This window comes from Heterocephalus glaber, unplaced genomic scaffold (genome assembly GCF_053883595.1).
Source record: "Heterocephalus glaber isolate CG9 unplaced genomic scaffold, H.glaber_assembly_v1.0 deba00001442, whole genome shotgun sequence".
Taxonomy (NCBI): domain Eukaryota; kingdom Metazoa; phylum Chordata; class Mammalia; order Rodentia; family Bathyergidae; genus Heterocephalus; species Heterocephalus glaber.
This window is the reverse complement of record NW_028258296.1, coordinates 26,306,789-26,321,856: the sequence shown is the minus strand read 5'-3', so window position 1 is coordinate 26,321,856 and position 15,068 is coordinate 26,306,789. Positions and strand designations below refer to the sequence as shown.

Sequence of the window (15,068 nt, the reverse complement as noted above, 5' to 3'; positions counted from 1 at the left end):
CTTTATATATTCTAGATATTAGTCCTTTTTCTGAGGAACAACTGGCTAAAATTTTTTCCCACACTATGGGTTGTCTTTTCATTCTGTTGGTGATTTCTTTTGCAGTGCAAAGCTTTTTGATAGGATGAGATCCCAGTTCTTGATTCTTTGTATTATTTCTCATACAATTGGGTTTTGTTCATGAAGTCTTTGCCTACACCTATGTCCTCAAGAGTTCTCCCTATTCTCTTTTCCAGCAGATTTAGTGTTTCTGTTTTAATATTTAGATCTTTGATCCATTTTGATTTTAGTTTAGTGCATAGTCTTCAGCACGTAGAAAGCCAGTTTTTCCAGAACCACCTATTAACGAGGCTATCTTTTGTCCAGTGAATGTATTTGGCCCCTTTGGCAAACATGAAGTAGGGCCGGGGATTTAGCTCAGTCGTTCTGCCACCTGCCTTGCAAACTCAAGGATCTGAGTTCGATCCCAGGTACCAAAAAAAAAAAAAAAAAAAAAAGATAAAGTAGCTGAGTGTGTTTGGGGTTGTTTCTGCATCTTCTATTCTATTCCATTGAACCTCAGGTCTGTTTTTTTTGTTTTTTTTGGTTTGGGTTTTTTTGCCAGTACCATGCTGTTTTATCACAGTAGCTCTGTAATATAATTTCAAGTCAGGGATTGTGATGTCTCCTGCCTTCCCTTTGTTCCCCAGAATTGTTTTTACTGTTCTAGGTCTCTTCTAGTTCCAAATGAATTTTAGCAATGTTTTGTCTAGTTCTGTAAAGTATGCTAATGGTATTTTGATTGGGATTGCATTAAATCTGTATAGCAATTTTGGGAGTATGGCCATTTTCATTATGTTGGTTCTTTCTACTCAAGGGCAAAGAATATCTTTCCATTTTCTGATATCCTCTGTGATCCCCTTTTTCAGCATACTATAATTTTCTCTGTAAAGATCCCTTACTTCCTTTGTTAGATTGATTCCTAAGTATTTCTTTTTGATGCTATTGTGAAAGATGTTGTTTCACTAATTTCTTTCTCAGTGTGTTTGTTGTCTGTGTACAGAGATGCTATTGATTTTTAAGTGTTGACTTTGTATCCAGCTATGCTACTGAATTTGGTTATTAAATCTAGGAATCTTTTGTTAGAATTTTTGGGGTCTTCTATGTAGAGAATCATGTCATTTGCAAATAATGATAATTTAACTTATTCCTTTCCAATCTTTATTCTTTTTATTTCTTTTTCTTGTCTAATTTCTCTGGCTAGTTTTCTAGAACTATATTGAATAGGACTGATGATAGTGGACAACCTTGTCTTGCTCCTGATTTTACAGTGAAAGCTTTTGGTTTTTGACTATTTAGTGTTATGTTAGCTGTTGGTTTGTCATAGATGGCTTTTATGATTAAGATAAAGACCATCTATTCCAGTCTTCTGTAGGATTTTTATCATGAATGGGTGTTGGACTTTGTTAAATGCATTTTCTGCATCTATTGGGGTGATCATGTAATTTTTGCCTTTGAGTCCATTGATATGGTGTATTACATTTATTGATTTGTCTATGTTGAACCATCCCTGCATTCCTGGTATGAACTTACTTGGTCATTGTGTATAATCTTCTTGATGATTTGCTGCATTCTGTTTGCCAGTATCTTATTGAAGATTTTTATGTCTGTGTTCATTAAGGAGATTGGCCTGTAGTTTTATTTTTCAGTTGGGTCCTTATCTGCTTTTGGTATCAGTGTAATACTTGTTTCCAGGAATGATTTTGTGAGTATTACTTCCCTACCTGTTTCATTCAAGAGTTTGAAGAGAACTGGCATTAGATCTTTTCTAAATTTCTTATAGAATTCAGCAGTAAAACCATCAGGACCTGGGCCTTTCTTCATTGGTAAGTTTTTAATTACATTTTCAATTTCAATAGTGGGTTATTTAAAATTTTAATATCCTCTTGAATCAGTTTTGGTAATTTGTATATATCTAGGAGTCTGTCCATTTGTGCACAAGTATGGTTTAGTTCTGCTATTTCTTTGTTGATTTTTTTGTCTGGTTGATCTATTTGTGACAGTTGGGTATTAAGGTCTTCCATTACAATTGTGTTAGTGCTCATTAGATTTTTCATGTCTGTTAATATTTGCTTTATGTACTTGACTACAGTGATATTTGGTGCATATATATTTATAATTGTTATCTCTTCTTCTTGAAGTTTTCTCATAACAAGTATGTAGTGACCTTCTTTGTCTCTTTTTATCAGTCTTGGCTTGAAGGTCACATTGTCTGCAAATAGAATAGCTACCTCAGATTTTTCTGAGTTCCTGTTGCATGGAATATTGTTTTCCATCCTTTGACTTTCAGTCTATAAATTTCTTTTTGAGTTAAATGTGCTTCTTGTATGCAGCATATTGTTGTATCTTGTTTCTTGATCTATTCTGTCTGTGTTGTTTCTTTTGATTGGTGAATTGAAACCATTTACATTGATGGTTATAACTGATATGTATTGGCTTATCTTTGTCATATTATTTTCCTGCTGTTGGTTTCCTGTCTTTTTCCTTCTGTTTAGTTGCTTGCCCTGCCTGGTAGTTTCTTTCTGTTGATGTTTTTGGAATTGGTTTTTGTTAACTCTTTCTAAAATGCCCTTCAAAACACTTTGTAGAGCTAGTTTTTTGGTTGTGCATTTCTTCAATTGTTCCTTGTCATGGAAGTATCTTATTTCTCCCCTGATTCTGAAAGATAGTTTTGCAGAGTACATCATTCTGGGTTGGAGGTTGCTCCAAGCTCTCCTTGCCTTGAGGATTTGTGTTGAGATGGCTTCTGTGATTCTCATAGGTATTCCTTTATAGGTGATTTGTCTCTTTTCACTAACAGCTTTTAATATTCTGCTCTTGTGCTGAATTTCTGGAATCTTGATTATTATATGCCTTTGTGTAGATTTATTTTGGTCATGGCTATTTGAAGTTCTTGTTTGTGGGTTTTTGGTTTTTTTTTGGTACTGGGGATCGAACTCGGGACCTTGAGCTTGCGAGGCAGGTGCTGGAACCACTGTGCTAAATCCCTGGACCTATTTGGAGTTCTTTATGCCTCATTTATTTGTGTGTCTAATTATTTTTTCATGTTTGTGAAGTTTTCTGCCATTACTTTTGTGGACAGGTTTTTCATGGTGTCTGTGCAGTCTCCAACTTTCTCCTGGACTCCGAACAATACTATATTGTTCTTCTTTGCATCATCTTGTAATTGTTGGATTGATTTTTCATGCTATTTTTATTTTATCTTGCTATTTTAAAGAAATCTTTTTTTTCATGGTCAATAACCACAATCCTGTCTTTTAAATCTGATATTCTGTCCTCATCTTGGTTCAAGCAATTGAGTATACTTTCATTGGAGTTTTTAATTTCCTAGATATCTGTTTGAATCTGTTTCATGAATTCCATTTTTTTCTTATGTTGAGCATTCGTGGTTTCCATCATTTTCCTAAGCTCCTCTTTTTAAAATCTGTGTCTACTCTAGATTCATTGAGCATGTCTTTTATTTTGATTGTCATTTCATTTTTTACCTGAAACATTATTTTCTCTATACCCTCACCCATCTGTTTTTTTTTTTTAACTTTCCCTCTTAAATACCCCCAGGGCTATTTCTTCTATAACAATTGGTTTTTTTTTTTCTTCTTCTCTGTCAGTTCCCTCATGGTTCCTGTGTGCCCTCTAGTCACTTTGTTTCCTCTCTGGGTTGTTCATTTCCCTACTCTGGGCACTTTGTCCTGGAGAAGCTCTGCTGCTGGCATTCACTCCTCTGCCATGTTTTTCCTCTCATTTGTAAAATTACAGAGTTTTTTTTCTTTTTTTTTAACAGACCCAGAATTTGTCTTCACTGATCCTGGTGACTTTTAGCAGAGAGTTTGAAATGCTTGAATCTTTGGGCTGCTTTAGACCTTTTATAAATATTATAGATACTTTTTGCCAGTTCTTAAGTATTTGCCAGTTCTTAAATGTCCAAACATTTATTATCTGGATAGTTACTTAGATTCTTTTTTTTTTTTATATATACCAAGGATTGAACTCAGGACCTTGCACTTGTGAGGCAGGCAGCAGCACCACTGAGCTAAATCCCCAGCCAGTTACTTAGATTCTGTTTTTCTTTTCTTTCACTCATCATAGGTTCTTTGGCTAGGGCTTCAGTAACAAGATATTAACAATAGGAAAGCATATAAATTTATCTCAAGTAAGTTCTATATGACATGGGAGCCAGCATAAGGAACTGAAAGTTCAAAAAAGTGGCTAAACCTGAATATTTTTATGCTAATTTTTTTTTCTTGCGGTACTAGGGATGGAACTCAGGACCTTGTGCTTGTGAGGCAGGCATGGCACCACTGAGCTAAATCCCCAGCCCTATGCTAAATTTGACGAAGAGTGAAAAGTCATGGAGGAATATGATAGGACAAAAAGGCTATAAGCTAAGTGTAATAAAGGAAGAAACTTAGCGAGGTCTATTCATTCAGATTCTTCTTTACATGCTTTACTTTCAGAGATAAAGATGCTATTTTTCTACAGGTATAGGAAGGGCACTTCTCACCTGTGGGTTTTATGACTGCTTCATGAGAAGGTCAAAAAGTTCTTCTTACACATGCTGTTTCTAAAATTCCTTCAGCTTAAAATATTCAATATTCAAGATGTCATATTTAGGGGGAGATATCTTGAGCCCTGCCACTACCCCCATATTTAGTTGTGTTTGGTAAAACATGTTTCAGCCTGGCATGGTGGTACATGTCTGTAATCTTAGCACTTGGGAGGCTGAGGCAGGAGGATCACCCAGGAGTTCAAAGCCAGCCTGGGCTATGTAGTGAGTTGAAGATTAGCTTGAACTACATAGTGCGATCCTATGTCAAAAAACCAAAACCAGACCGAACCAAACCAAACCAGAACAAATAACAACAACAAAACAAAAGAAAAAATGTTTCATAGTTTTTAGCACTTGTGATTTGAATTTTGGGAAAAAATCAACTTCATTGTTGTAGTTAATCCTTATAAGAAAAGTACTTTACTATGTAAAAGTTGGGGAATAAAAAAAGGTTTGTTTTTTTTTTTCAAAATCCAGAGTCTATTAGTATTTGGCATGTATCTTCCATTTTAATGCATGTTTACATATTTGTAACCATACTATAGAAATACATAATTCTGTGTCATGTTTTATTTGTATTTAATATGTTTAAGGGGTTTTTTTGTTTTGTTTTGTTTTGTTTTTTGTTTTTATTGTGGTGCCAATGATTGAGCCCAGGGAGGTGCTATACTACATTCCTGGAAGTTTTTAAAAGTTTTTATTTTGAGAAAGGTCTCACTAAATTGCCCAGGCTAGCAGAAACTTGTAATCCTCCTGTCTTAGCTTTCAAGTAGCTGGGCTATAAGTGGGTGCCACCACACCTGGCTAAGGTTATGTTTTTAATAATTTACTATCCTGACTCATAGTCCTAGATTAATAACATTCTTCCCCTTCTTTGCTGGTCCTTATTTTAATAAGCCTAATTTTGTTTCTGAAAATTACCTTCTGTGTATTCTAAGGTGTGTCACTAGAGAGTGCATGAAAATTATTAATGTATCTTATTTACCTATTCTTAGATATTTTCGTTTTCATGAAGTCTTTTTCTCACACTCATTCCCACCCTCAGTCTCTGTAGTGCTTCTTGAATCCACTGATGTTCTTCTAACATATCTAATAAATGGTCTATATAACATTTCTTCTTCTTTTCTAGTCACCAGTGAATACTACCTGATTGATTTTCTCTTCCTAACACTACTATTTTGATTCTTTCTGGTTTTTAAGTCAATCTTTCTTTGTTAACTTTTGCACTCACTGTGGACTTCTTAGAGTTTCTAGCTTTGCATCTTTATTTCCAGTTTATATTCCTTTCTTTGAAAACATTATTTACCTTCACAGCTACAGTTATATTCATTATGCCAATGGATTCAAAATTGTTGTTGATTCTAATCTCTCACTTTTGCCACAAAATTTGATCCTTAATTTTCTATTGAAAATCTAACTTATGTGACATGAAACTGGACACATAAAAGCATATAAAAGTTAATTTGACCTATAATGTAAAGTGAAATGAGTATAAAATTTGGGTTTCTACCTGAATTTCAGGTCCAGTTCTACTACTTGCTAACTGTGACCTTACTCTTATTGAGCCTTAGTTTATTCATCTGAAAAAAGGAATATATTTCATGTCCCGTTTACCTTATTGTTGATCAAATGGGATAATGAATGGAAAAACATTTAGCATGAATTGTTATTTTATTTTGTCCAAGGCCAGCAACATATATTTTTGTTTGTCTGTTGTTCTCATTAACATTTTTACTAAGCCTAAGATTAAATTTTTGATACCTTTGGTTTCTCTTTTTTCCCACTGTTATTCCATGTCCAGTTAGTCATCAAATACCAAAAAGACAATTCAGTTTTAGAGCTGAAAATATTCCTTATTACAGACTAGGATAATATTTCTTAAAATGTGGTTGGGTTGACTGCTTGCAGTCAAAGTCAACTAAGGGTCCTGTTACATTAAAAATGCAGTTTACCACACAACAAACCTACAAACCTCAATTTTTAGGAGTGAAAGCTAGAAAATTTTATTTTATCTCTTTGGGCTTAAGCCTTTTTCCAGATAGATATTTTGTTAGTTCTTTGATGCTTTATAGAAGATTCTTGTATTTCATTTAGCTATTTTAGTTGCCTTTAGCAAAAAGTTTGTTTCATAATTACTTTGCCTGCCATTACATTGATATAGGAAGATCTTTATATACTATTTATACAAATTCTTTTTTATGACTTCTTGTTCCTTCATATTACTAATATTTTGTCTTTTTTTAGTTTTTTATATATTAATTCCTTGTGTGTGTGCATGTGCTACTGCAGATTGAACTCAGGTCCTTCACACTGAGCTACATTCCAGCATGCAAACACCCCTTTTTATGAAGACAGGATCTCACTATGTAGTCTGGCTGGCCTCAAATATATGATCCTCTAGCCTCAGCCTCCCAAGTGCTGAAATTACAGGCATACACCGCTACACTCAGCAAGAAACTCTTTCTTGACCCACTGCATCACCCTCATTTGGGTGAACAATTTCACTAGTCCCTTAATTCAGAAAGTGGCTTTTAGGCTCTTCTGACCCCTTCTACCTCTGATTGTTAGTTCTATCTATTGTACTATATCTTTTATGCCTGAAACCCTGTTGGAATGCCAAAAATATTCCCTTCTTTAGCAAAACCTGTAGCACATAAATATTAGGTCTTTCCTTGAGAACAATATACCACTTTCCTCTTCCCAGCTATATTTTGGGTATACTCACAATGCTTGAAATGCTTCAGAATACTTTTAGACAACTTATAATTGAATCCAGTAATCTCTTAAGTGAACTCCATTCCATCAGTTACCTACCTTGTCCACTTAGTTCCCACCCTCCAATTGACCTGCTGTCCTATTTTTAGAACAGTTTATCTTGTTTTGTGTTTTTATTTTTGTTGCTTTTATTTTATTTTTTTGTCTGTTTGTTACTTTGTTTTTTGCAGTACTTGGTACTGAAACCAGGACCTGTGCATGCTAGGCAAACATTCTGCCACTGAGCTACATCCCTAGCTAGTTTATCTTGAGACTCCAATTTAATTAAAATATTGCTTGAGAATTTTAACTGGTTCTATGTTATTTTTACAAATCAAATGCAAACCCTAAACTCCTTTAAAAATTTCAAGCTCTTTGATGGCCTATCGAGTCTATTATTTGCATTTCTTAATAATAGCCATAGGCAACATTTATTAAATGCTATGCCAAGTACTATTTTAAGTTGCATTTAATCTTGACAGTGTTTCTAAGATGTGCACTTTTATCATCCCCACAACACATTAGCAACTGTTAGATAACTTGCATCTAATCACCTACCCATCTCATCCATGGGGATCCCAAGTTTCTAACCGAGTCAGAGATCTGAACTCAAATCACCACCAATGCATATTACTCAGTATAGTACTATGAAGATAGTCTTTTTTTTTTTTCCAAAGGTTATATTTGACTATTTCCTCTCTGCAAAGGCATATTATTTATTTTAAAAACCTTGTTCAAGACCATTTTTTCTTCAAGGCCATTCCACACTGACCATTGGATTAGGTTTAATTCTTCTCTACTTAAGATTGTATGTAAATATTATTATTCACTGGATTTTGTCCTCTAGCTATTTATATGTGGTCATCTCCCTAGCCAACCTGTAAGTTCCAGAGATTGTATATTGTCATTTTTAGGTGTGCCAGGTGTCATCATAGGTACAGAATAAAAATGTTAAGAAAATGTTTGTTAAATTGATGGAAAAGGAAGTTGTTTCAGCTAATTGGGGAAATGTTTATTTTTCCATGTTTTCTCATAGAGGCAGGAAGGTTAATGGCTTGGTATTATATTACATTTGAAACAGTGAAGAAATTTTCCACAATGAGCGGAGAAGAAACTTTATCAGATCTGGTGAGTTAACTTTCACTAGAAAATAGCTAATGATATAATACAAAGTAATACTGGAGAAACAACTAATAGTACAAAATAATATTGGAGAAATAACTAATGTAGGTATCTCATATAATTTAAGACTGAATGAGCAGAAAGGAAGGCATTTCTAATAATGCTTATATCTCCCTCAGTATTTCTCTGATCATGATGATACAGAATATTCCTCCTTAGGATATATATTGTTTTAGTTATATTTCTTACCAGAACTAAGAAAATTTCTATATATTTATATATAACCAAAATAGGTATGGGACCTTATAATTTTCAAGGTACTGGTTACCTTGGTAGTGCCTTCTATATAAGAAATATCCCAATATAGTGTAGCATGACATTGTAGGAAAGTCTTCCATGAATGAAGGACAGTGAGTTACAACATGGTACCATGGTACCATGGTGGCATGTACTTGCAACCCCTCCTTAAATCTATTCCACCAGAATCAGAATAACAGTGGAAACAAAATAGTATTGGTGATAGTCTAGAAGAAAGAATTGATTGTGAATGAAATGAATATAATAACAGGCTAGGTTAATATTAATAGTGGGGACAGCTTTCAGGTGCAGCAGTGAGAAGACTGCATGTATATTGTTGGCGTCTAATAATTGCATTGGTCCTTTCTCCTTTTACTGGAGACATGAATATGAAATGAGCTATGTAAAAAAAAAACTCTCAAATTTAAATCATTCTTTTTTTTCTTTAAATATCAAAGTTGGTTATTGTAATATTTTACAAAAATGCACCATAGAATTGTAATTATTAAGAAGTCACATGAATGAGCAATTATCGATAAAAAGTAAAAGTTTTGCATTTTCATATAAATATTAATCTTAACTAATAAGAAATCAAGAGTAGAAAATACTCAATATTAACATTAACTTGTTTGATCTTGAGTTCAGCAAGTGTGTAAGAGAATTAAAACAAGTTACTTCCATTTTACATATGTGGGAAAACAAACACACAGAATGCTTTCCAGCAGGCTACAAAATGAACATTTCTTTTTTTTTTTTATCCTTTTATTGGTACATTTTAGGTATACAATATAATGACATTCATCATTGGAAATTTGCACCTTTACATACTTTCTTGGTTTTTATTTTTCCCCCTTTCCCTGCCCTCCCTTCAACCCCTCCATCCCTCCCTATTTACAAAGACTTTGTTTCCTTTTTTTATTTTCTCATATTAATTCCATTCCCTTCTTTCCTTACCCCTACCCCTCCCACTTCCCCTTCCCCTTTGCCTCTTTTCTTCCTATTTCACATTATCTATTATAACTTTTAGACCTTATTTACACTTTCAGTTTCTCACACTAGAGAAACTATTCAGTATTTACATATGTGTGTCCTATTTATTTCACTTAAAGAGTATTGCCTCAATGTGCATCCATTTAGCCATAAATGTCTCTAATTTCTCATTTCTTATAGCTGAGTAGTACTCCATTTTATTAAAAAAAACACATTTTCTTTATCCAGTCTCCAGTTGATGGGCATTTAGGCTGTTTCCAAGTTTTAGCTATTACAAACTGTGCTACTATGAACATGGGTGCACATATATCACTGTGGTATGATTCTTTTAATTCTTTGGGGAAGATACCAGCAGGGGAATAGCTGGGTCAAATGGGACTTCCAGTCCTAGTTCTTTGAGGTATCTCCATACTGATTTCCACAGTGGTTGCACCAGTCTACACTCCCACCAGCAATGGAGTAGTGTTCCTCTTTCCCCACAGCTCCGCTAGCATTTGTTATTGGTAGATTTCTTGATAGCAGCCATTCTTTCTGGGGTGAAGTGGAATCTCAGCGTTGTTTTCATTTGAATCTCTCAAATGAACAGTGATGTTGAACATTTTCTCATATGTTCATTTGCCATTTCTACTTCTTTGTCTGAGAAATGTCTGTTCATTTCAGATTCCAATTCTTGGATTAGGTCTTTAAATTTGGGAGTTCTGATTTTTTTTAAGTTCTTTATAGATTCAAGATAGTAGACCTTTGTCTGAGGGACCGCTGGTGAAAATGTTTTCTCACATTGTGGGTTGTCTCTTCACACTGCTGGTGGCTTCTCTTGCTGTGCAGAAGCTTTTTAGTAAGAAGAGATCCCACTTGTTGATGGTTTGTGCTAGCTCACGGGCAACTGAGGTTTTGTTCATAAAATCTTTTCCTACACCAGTATCTTCAAGAGTTCTACCTAACCTCTGTTCCAGCCGGTTCAGCATTTCTGTTTTAATATTTAGATCTTTAATCAATTTCAATTTTAGTTTAATGCATGGTGAGAGATATAGGTCTAGTTTTAGTCTTTGGCAAGTTGAAACCCAATTTCTCCAGCACCATTAATTAAAGAGACTATCTTTCCTCCAGTGAGGGTGTTAGGCTCCTTTGTCAAAGATGAGGTGGCTGAGTGTGTCTGGAGTTATTTCTACATCTTCTAATCTGTTCCACTGGTCCTCAGGTCTGTTTCTTTGCCAGTACCATGCTGTTTTTATCACAGTAGCCTTGTAGTATAGTTTCAAGTTTTGATACCCCCTGCCATTGTTACAGAAATCTCAGAAAGAAATACACAGAGACACAGAATTCGGATAAAATAATAAAATTTCTCGTGAGCGGGCAGGAACGCCAGAAACCAGTCTGGTCAGTGTCCGGGCCCCCTTTGTTCAGCATTTCCCTTTTTGTATCCTTTTTACCCATTATCTCATCCCTAGTGGTCTTTGATATGTAAATACAATTCTAGTTCCTATTTAAAAGTCACAGACACAAGATAGGCCATATACATTGTAAATTCACCCTGGCATGGTAACTTTGTTAGGTTAATGAAGTTACCCCTTAGAGTCAGATAATCTTCACCTTAAATAAGGAGTTACAGGAAAAGCAAATCTTAAAAGAACACATTACTTATTTTGCTTCTACAACTACCTTAATATTCAATCTATTAAGATATCTAAAACTTTTCCGTATCACCATGTCTCTGTTACCTAGAATTGTTTTTGCTATTCTAGGTCTTTTCTTGTTCCAAATGAATTTTTGGATTTTTTTCTAAAGGTCCATGAAGTATGGTGCTGGGATTTCAATTGAGATTGCATTGAACCTATATAGCAGTTTTGGAAGTATGGCCATTTTCACTATGTTGATCCTTCCTACCCAGGAACAAGGGATGTCTTTCCATTTTCTATTATCGTCTTCAATCTCTCTTTTCAAAGTGCTATAGTTTTCGGAGAAGAGGTCTTTGATTTCTCTTGTTAGGTTGATTCCTAGGTATTGCAGTTTTTTGGATGCTATTATGAAAGGAATTGTTTGCCCTATTTCTCTCTCAGTGAGTCTGTTGTTCGTGTAGAGGAAAGCTTTTGATTTTTGTGTGTTGACCTTGTATCCAGCTAGTTTACTGAATTTAGTTATTAAGTCTAGAAGACTTTCGGTGGAGTTCTTGGGGTCTTCTATATAGAGTATCATGTCATGTGCAAATAATGACAATTTGACTTCTTCATTTCCTATCTTTATTCCTTTTATTTCTTTCTCTTGTCTAATTGCCATGGCTAATGTTTCCAAAACAATATAGAACAGGAGTGGTGATAGTGGACATCCTTGCCTTGTTCCTGATTTCAGTGTAAAGAGTTTCAGTTTTTGACCATTTAGTATGATATTGGCTGTTGGTTTTTCATAGATGGCTTTAATCAGTTTGAGGTAGAGACCATCTATTCCAATTTTTGGTAGAGTTTTATCATAAATGCATGTTGGATTTTGTCAAATGCTTTTTCTGCATCTATGGAGGTAATCATATGGTTTTTGTCCTTGGCTCTATTGATACAGTGTATTACATTTATTGATTTGCATATGTTGAACCATCCCTGCATCCCTGGGATGAATCTCACTTGGTCAGGGTGTATGATCTTCTTGATGATCTTCTGCATTCTATTTGCCAGTATCTTGTTAAGGATTTTTGCATCTATGTTCATTAGTGAGGTTGGCCTATAGTTCTCTTTTTCGGTTGGGTCTTTTGCTGCTTTGAGGATCAAGGTGATGCTTGCTTCCAGGAATGAATTTGGGAGTATTGCTTCCCTTTCAGTTTTGTTGAAGAGTTTAAACAGTAGTGGCAGTAGTTCCTCTATAAATGTCTTGTAGAATTCAGTGGTGAAGCCATCAGGACCTGGGCTTTTCATGGTTGGTAAGTTTTTAATTACGTTTTCAATTTCATTTATATTGGGTTGTTAAGAAGTTTTAGGTCTTTTTCCTTCAACTTTGGTAATTCATACGTGTCTAGGAATCTGTCCATTTCTTCTGTGTTGTCCATCTTATTGGCGTATAGGTTCTTTTTTTTTTTTTAATAATATCACATTTTTATAAAATTAATCATATTTCAACCATACCACTAACATAGCTACAACAGGGAACACAATATAGAGATCATATGGATCAAATGTATCTAAAAGTGTACCTTGATTTAGTATAATTGTGGGGTTTTTTTCCCCATTAAATTTATTGGTACAGTTTAGGTATATATTAGTTACATTCATCATTGGGATCTTGTACCATTACATGAGTCTCTTGGTTCTTATTTTTTTTCCCCTTCCCTTGCCCTCCCTTCACCCCCTCCACCCTTCCCTATTTGCAAAGACCTTGTTTCCATTTTTTTCCTCTTCTCATATTTTTTCCTTTCCCTCTTTTCCCTTCCCCTACCCCTCCCAATTCCCCTGCTCTTTTAGACCTTTTCTTCCTGTTACACAATATCAGTTGTACATTTTTTAAATTACAATATTAAGATCTAGTAGACATTACCACAGATTTTACATAATTTAAAAGGATATAGAAAGCATATTACAAAAATCTTTTTTGAAATAAATTTGACAACTTCTAAGAAGTAACTTAGAAAACAAATTAATGAAACTAACTCTGGAGGAAATATAAAATTTGAATAGCATCTATTAAAGAAAGTATATTCCTAGCTTGAAAACCTACCTATATGACAACAGCAGGCTCATATGCATTGTAACTGATAAATTATATCAAACAATTAAAGCAGAAAAAAGAAGGAACACTTCTCGCCTCATTTTAGGAAATCAACATTGTGTTAATCCTAAAACTGGATAAAGATCATAGAAGAAAAAAGTATGAACATAGATAGAAATTTGTTTAACAAAACAAACTATTAGAAGTCAGATCTGGCAGGATGTAGAAAGTGGTTTTGTCATAGGGATGCCAGTGTTGGTTCAGCATTGGAAGATCCACCCCCAAAAGTCATCATTTTAACAGAGGAAAGGAAAAAGCCATATGATCCTGTCACTAGTTGGAGAAAAAATATTGGACCAAATTCTACAGCTGTTCATGGTAAAAGCTATCAGGAGACTAGAAGTAGAACAGAAACTTCTCAACACATTAAAGACATGTACTCCATACTTCCAGTGAGAACGATTTGTATGAATGGAGAAGATACAATGCTTTCTTCTTAAGGTGGGGAACAAGGGCAGATATGCTTATTCTTTATCTGTCCATTAAACTTTGAAACCTAGGCCCCACCAAAATAGTCTGGCAATAAAATGACACAACTAGGATAGGATTGGCACAGCAGAAGCAAAATCTTTATATGTAGATGAAATGATCATCTACAGAGAAAATACTAAAAAAATCTCTAGGAGCCCCTAGAACTTGCACTTGAATTTAACAGGATTAGAAAACACAAGGTATATATAAAAATTCAGGTCTGTGTATACTTGCTATAAATGAAGAACTGGATATTGAAATTTAAAAGTTATGTAGGAGTACAAAGGACCCAGAAAAGCCAAAAACAAAAACAAAAACAGTGTTGGAAGACATTTAGCACCTAATTTTCAGAATTCTTCTAAAGCTACAGTAATCAAGGCAGTGTTGGTGTAAGGAAAGACATATAGATCATTTGAATAAAACAGAGAATCTAGAAATAGAACCACACATATATGGTCTACTGAGTTTTGAAAGATTATTTAACATTAGCATTTTATAGAATATAAACTCGATTCAAGAGCTGAGGAAGAGCTAGTGTCTTCAGCAAATGGCACTAGAACACCTGGTATCTGTATATAAAAAACTAACCTCAACCCTTTATTTCCATACATGAAAATAACTTGAAGGGATCTATGAACCTAAATAAGAAAGCCTAAAAGTATAAAACTTTAAGAAGAAATTATAAGGGAAAATATTTATGAATTCAGGGTAGGCAAGAACTACCTAGGATACAAAAGACATGATGTATAAAAGAAAAAAATTGATAAATGAGATTCCCTCAAAATTTAGAACTTTAAATGACATCATTAAAATGAAAAGTAGTTCTTAAACAGACCATATTTACAATGCATATAACCTGTGAGCAGAATACATAAAGAATTCTTAGAGCTCATTAATAGACAACCCAATTAAAAAGTAAACATAAGAAGATAAATAGCCAGTACAGCACAAGGAAAGGTGTGCAACTCTAGAATCAGAAAAATACTAATCAGTACAATAATAAGATTGAATTATACACTCATTAGGGAGATGAAGTCAAAAGTTTTAAAAGCCTTGTCATGACTTTTTCTTTTGGTTGGATTCTCCCCCGTTGCTTTTAATT

General features: G+C 34.3%; 1 protein-coding gene across 9 annotated transcripts in view; it reads left to right on the top strand.

Annotated features, from left to right (window-relative positions):
- Hfm1 (helicase for meiosis 1) overlaps nt 1-15,068 on the top strand; it is a 119,739-nt gene that overhangs the window by 49,558 nt on the left and 55,113 nt on the right. For all 9 annotated transcript variants that reach the window (XM_087213094.1, XM_087213099.1, XM_087213093.1 and 6 more), the window contains one exon: nt 8,376-8,467. In XM_087213094.1, the coding sequence (XP_087069220.1) occupies nt 8,376-8,467 (92 nt within the window). The remainder of the gene's footprint in view (nt 1-8,375; nt 8,468-15,068) is intronic.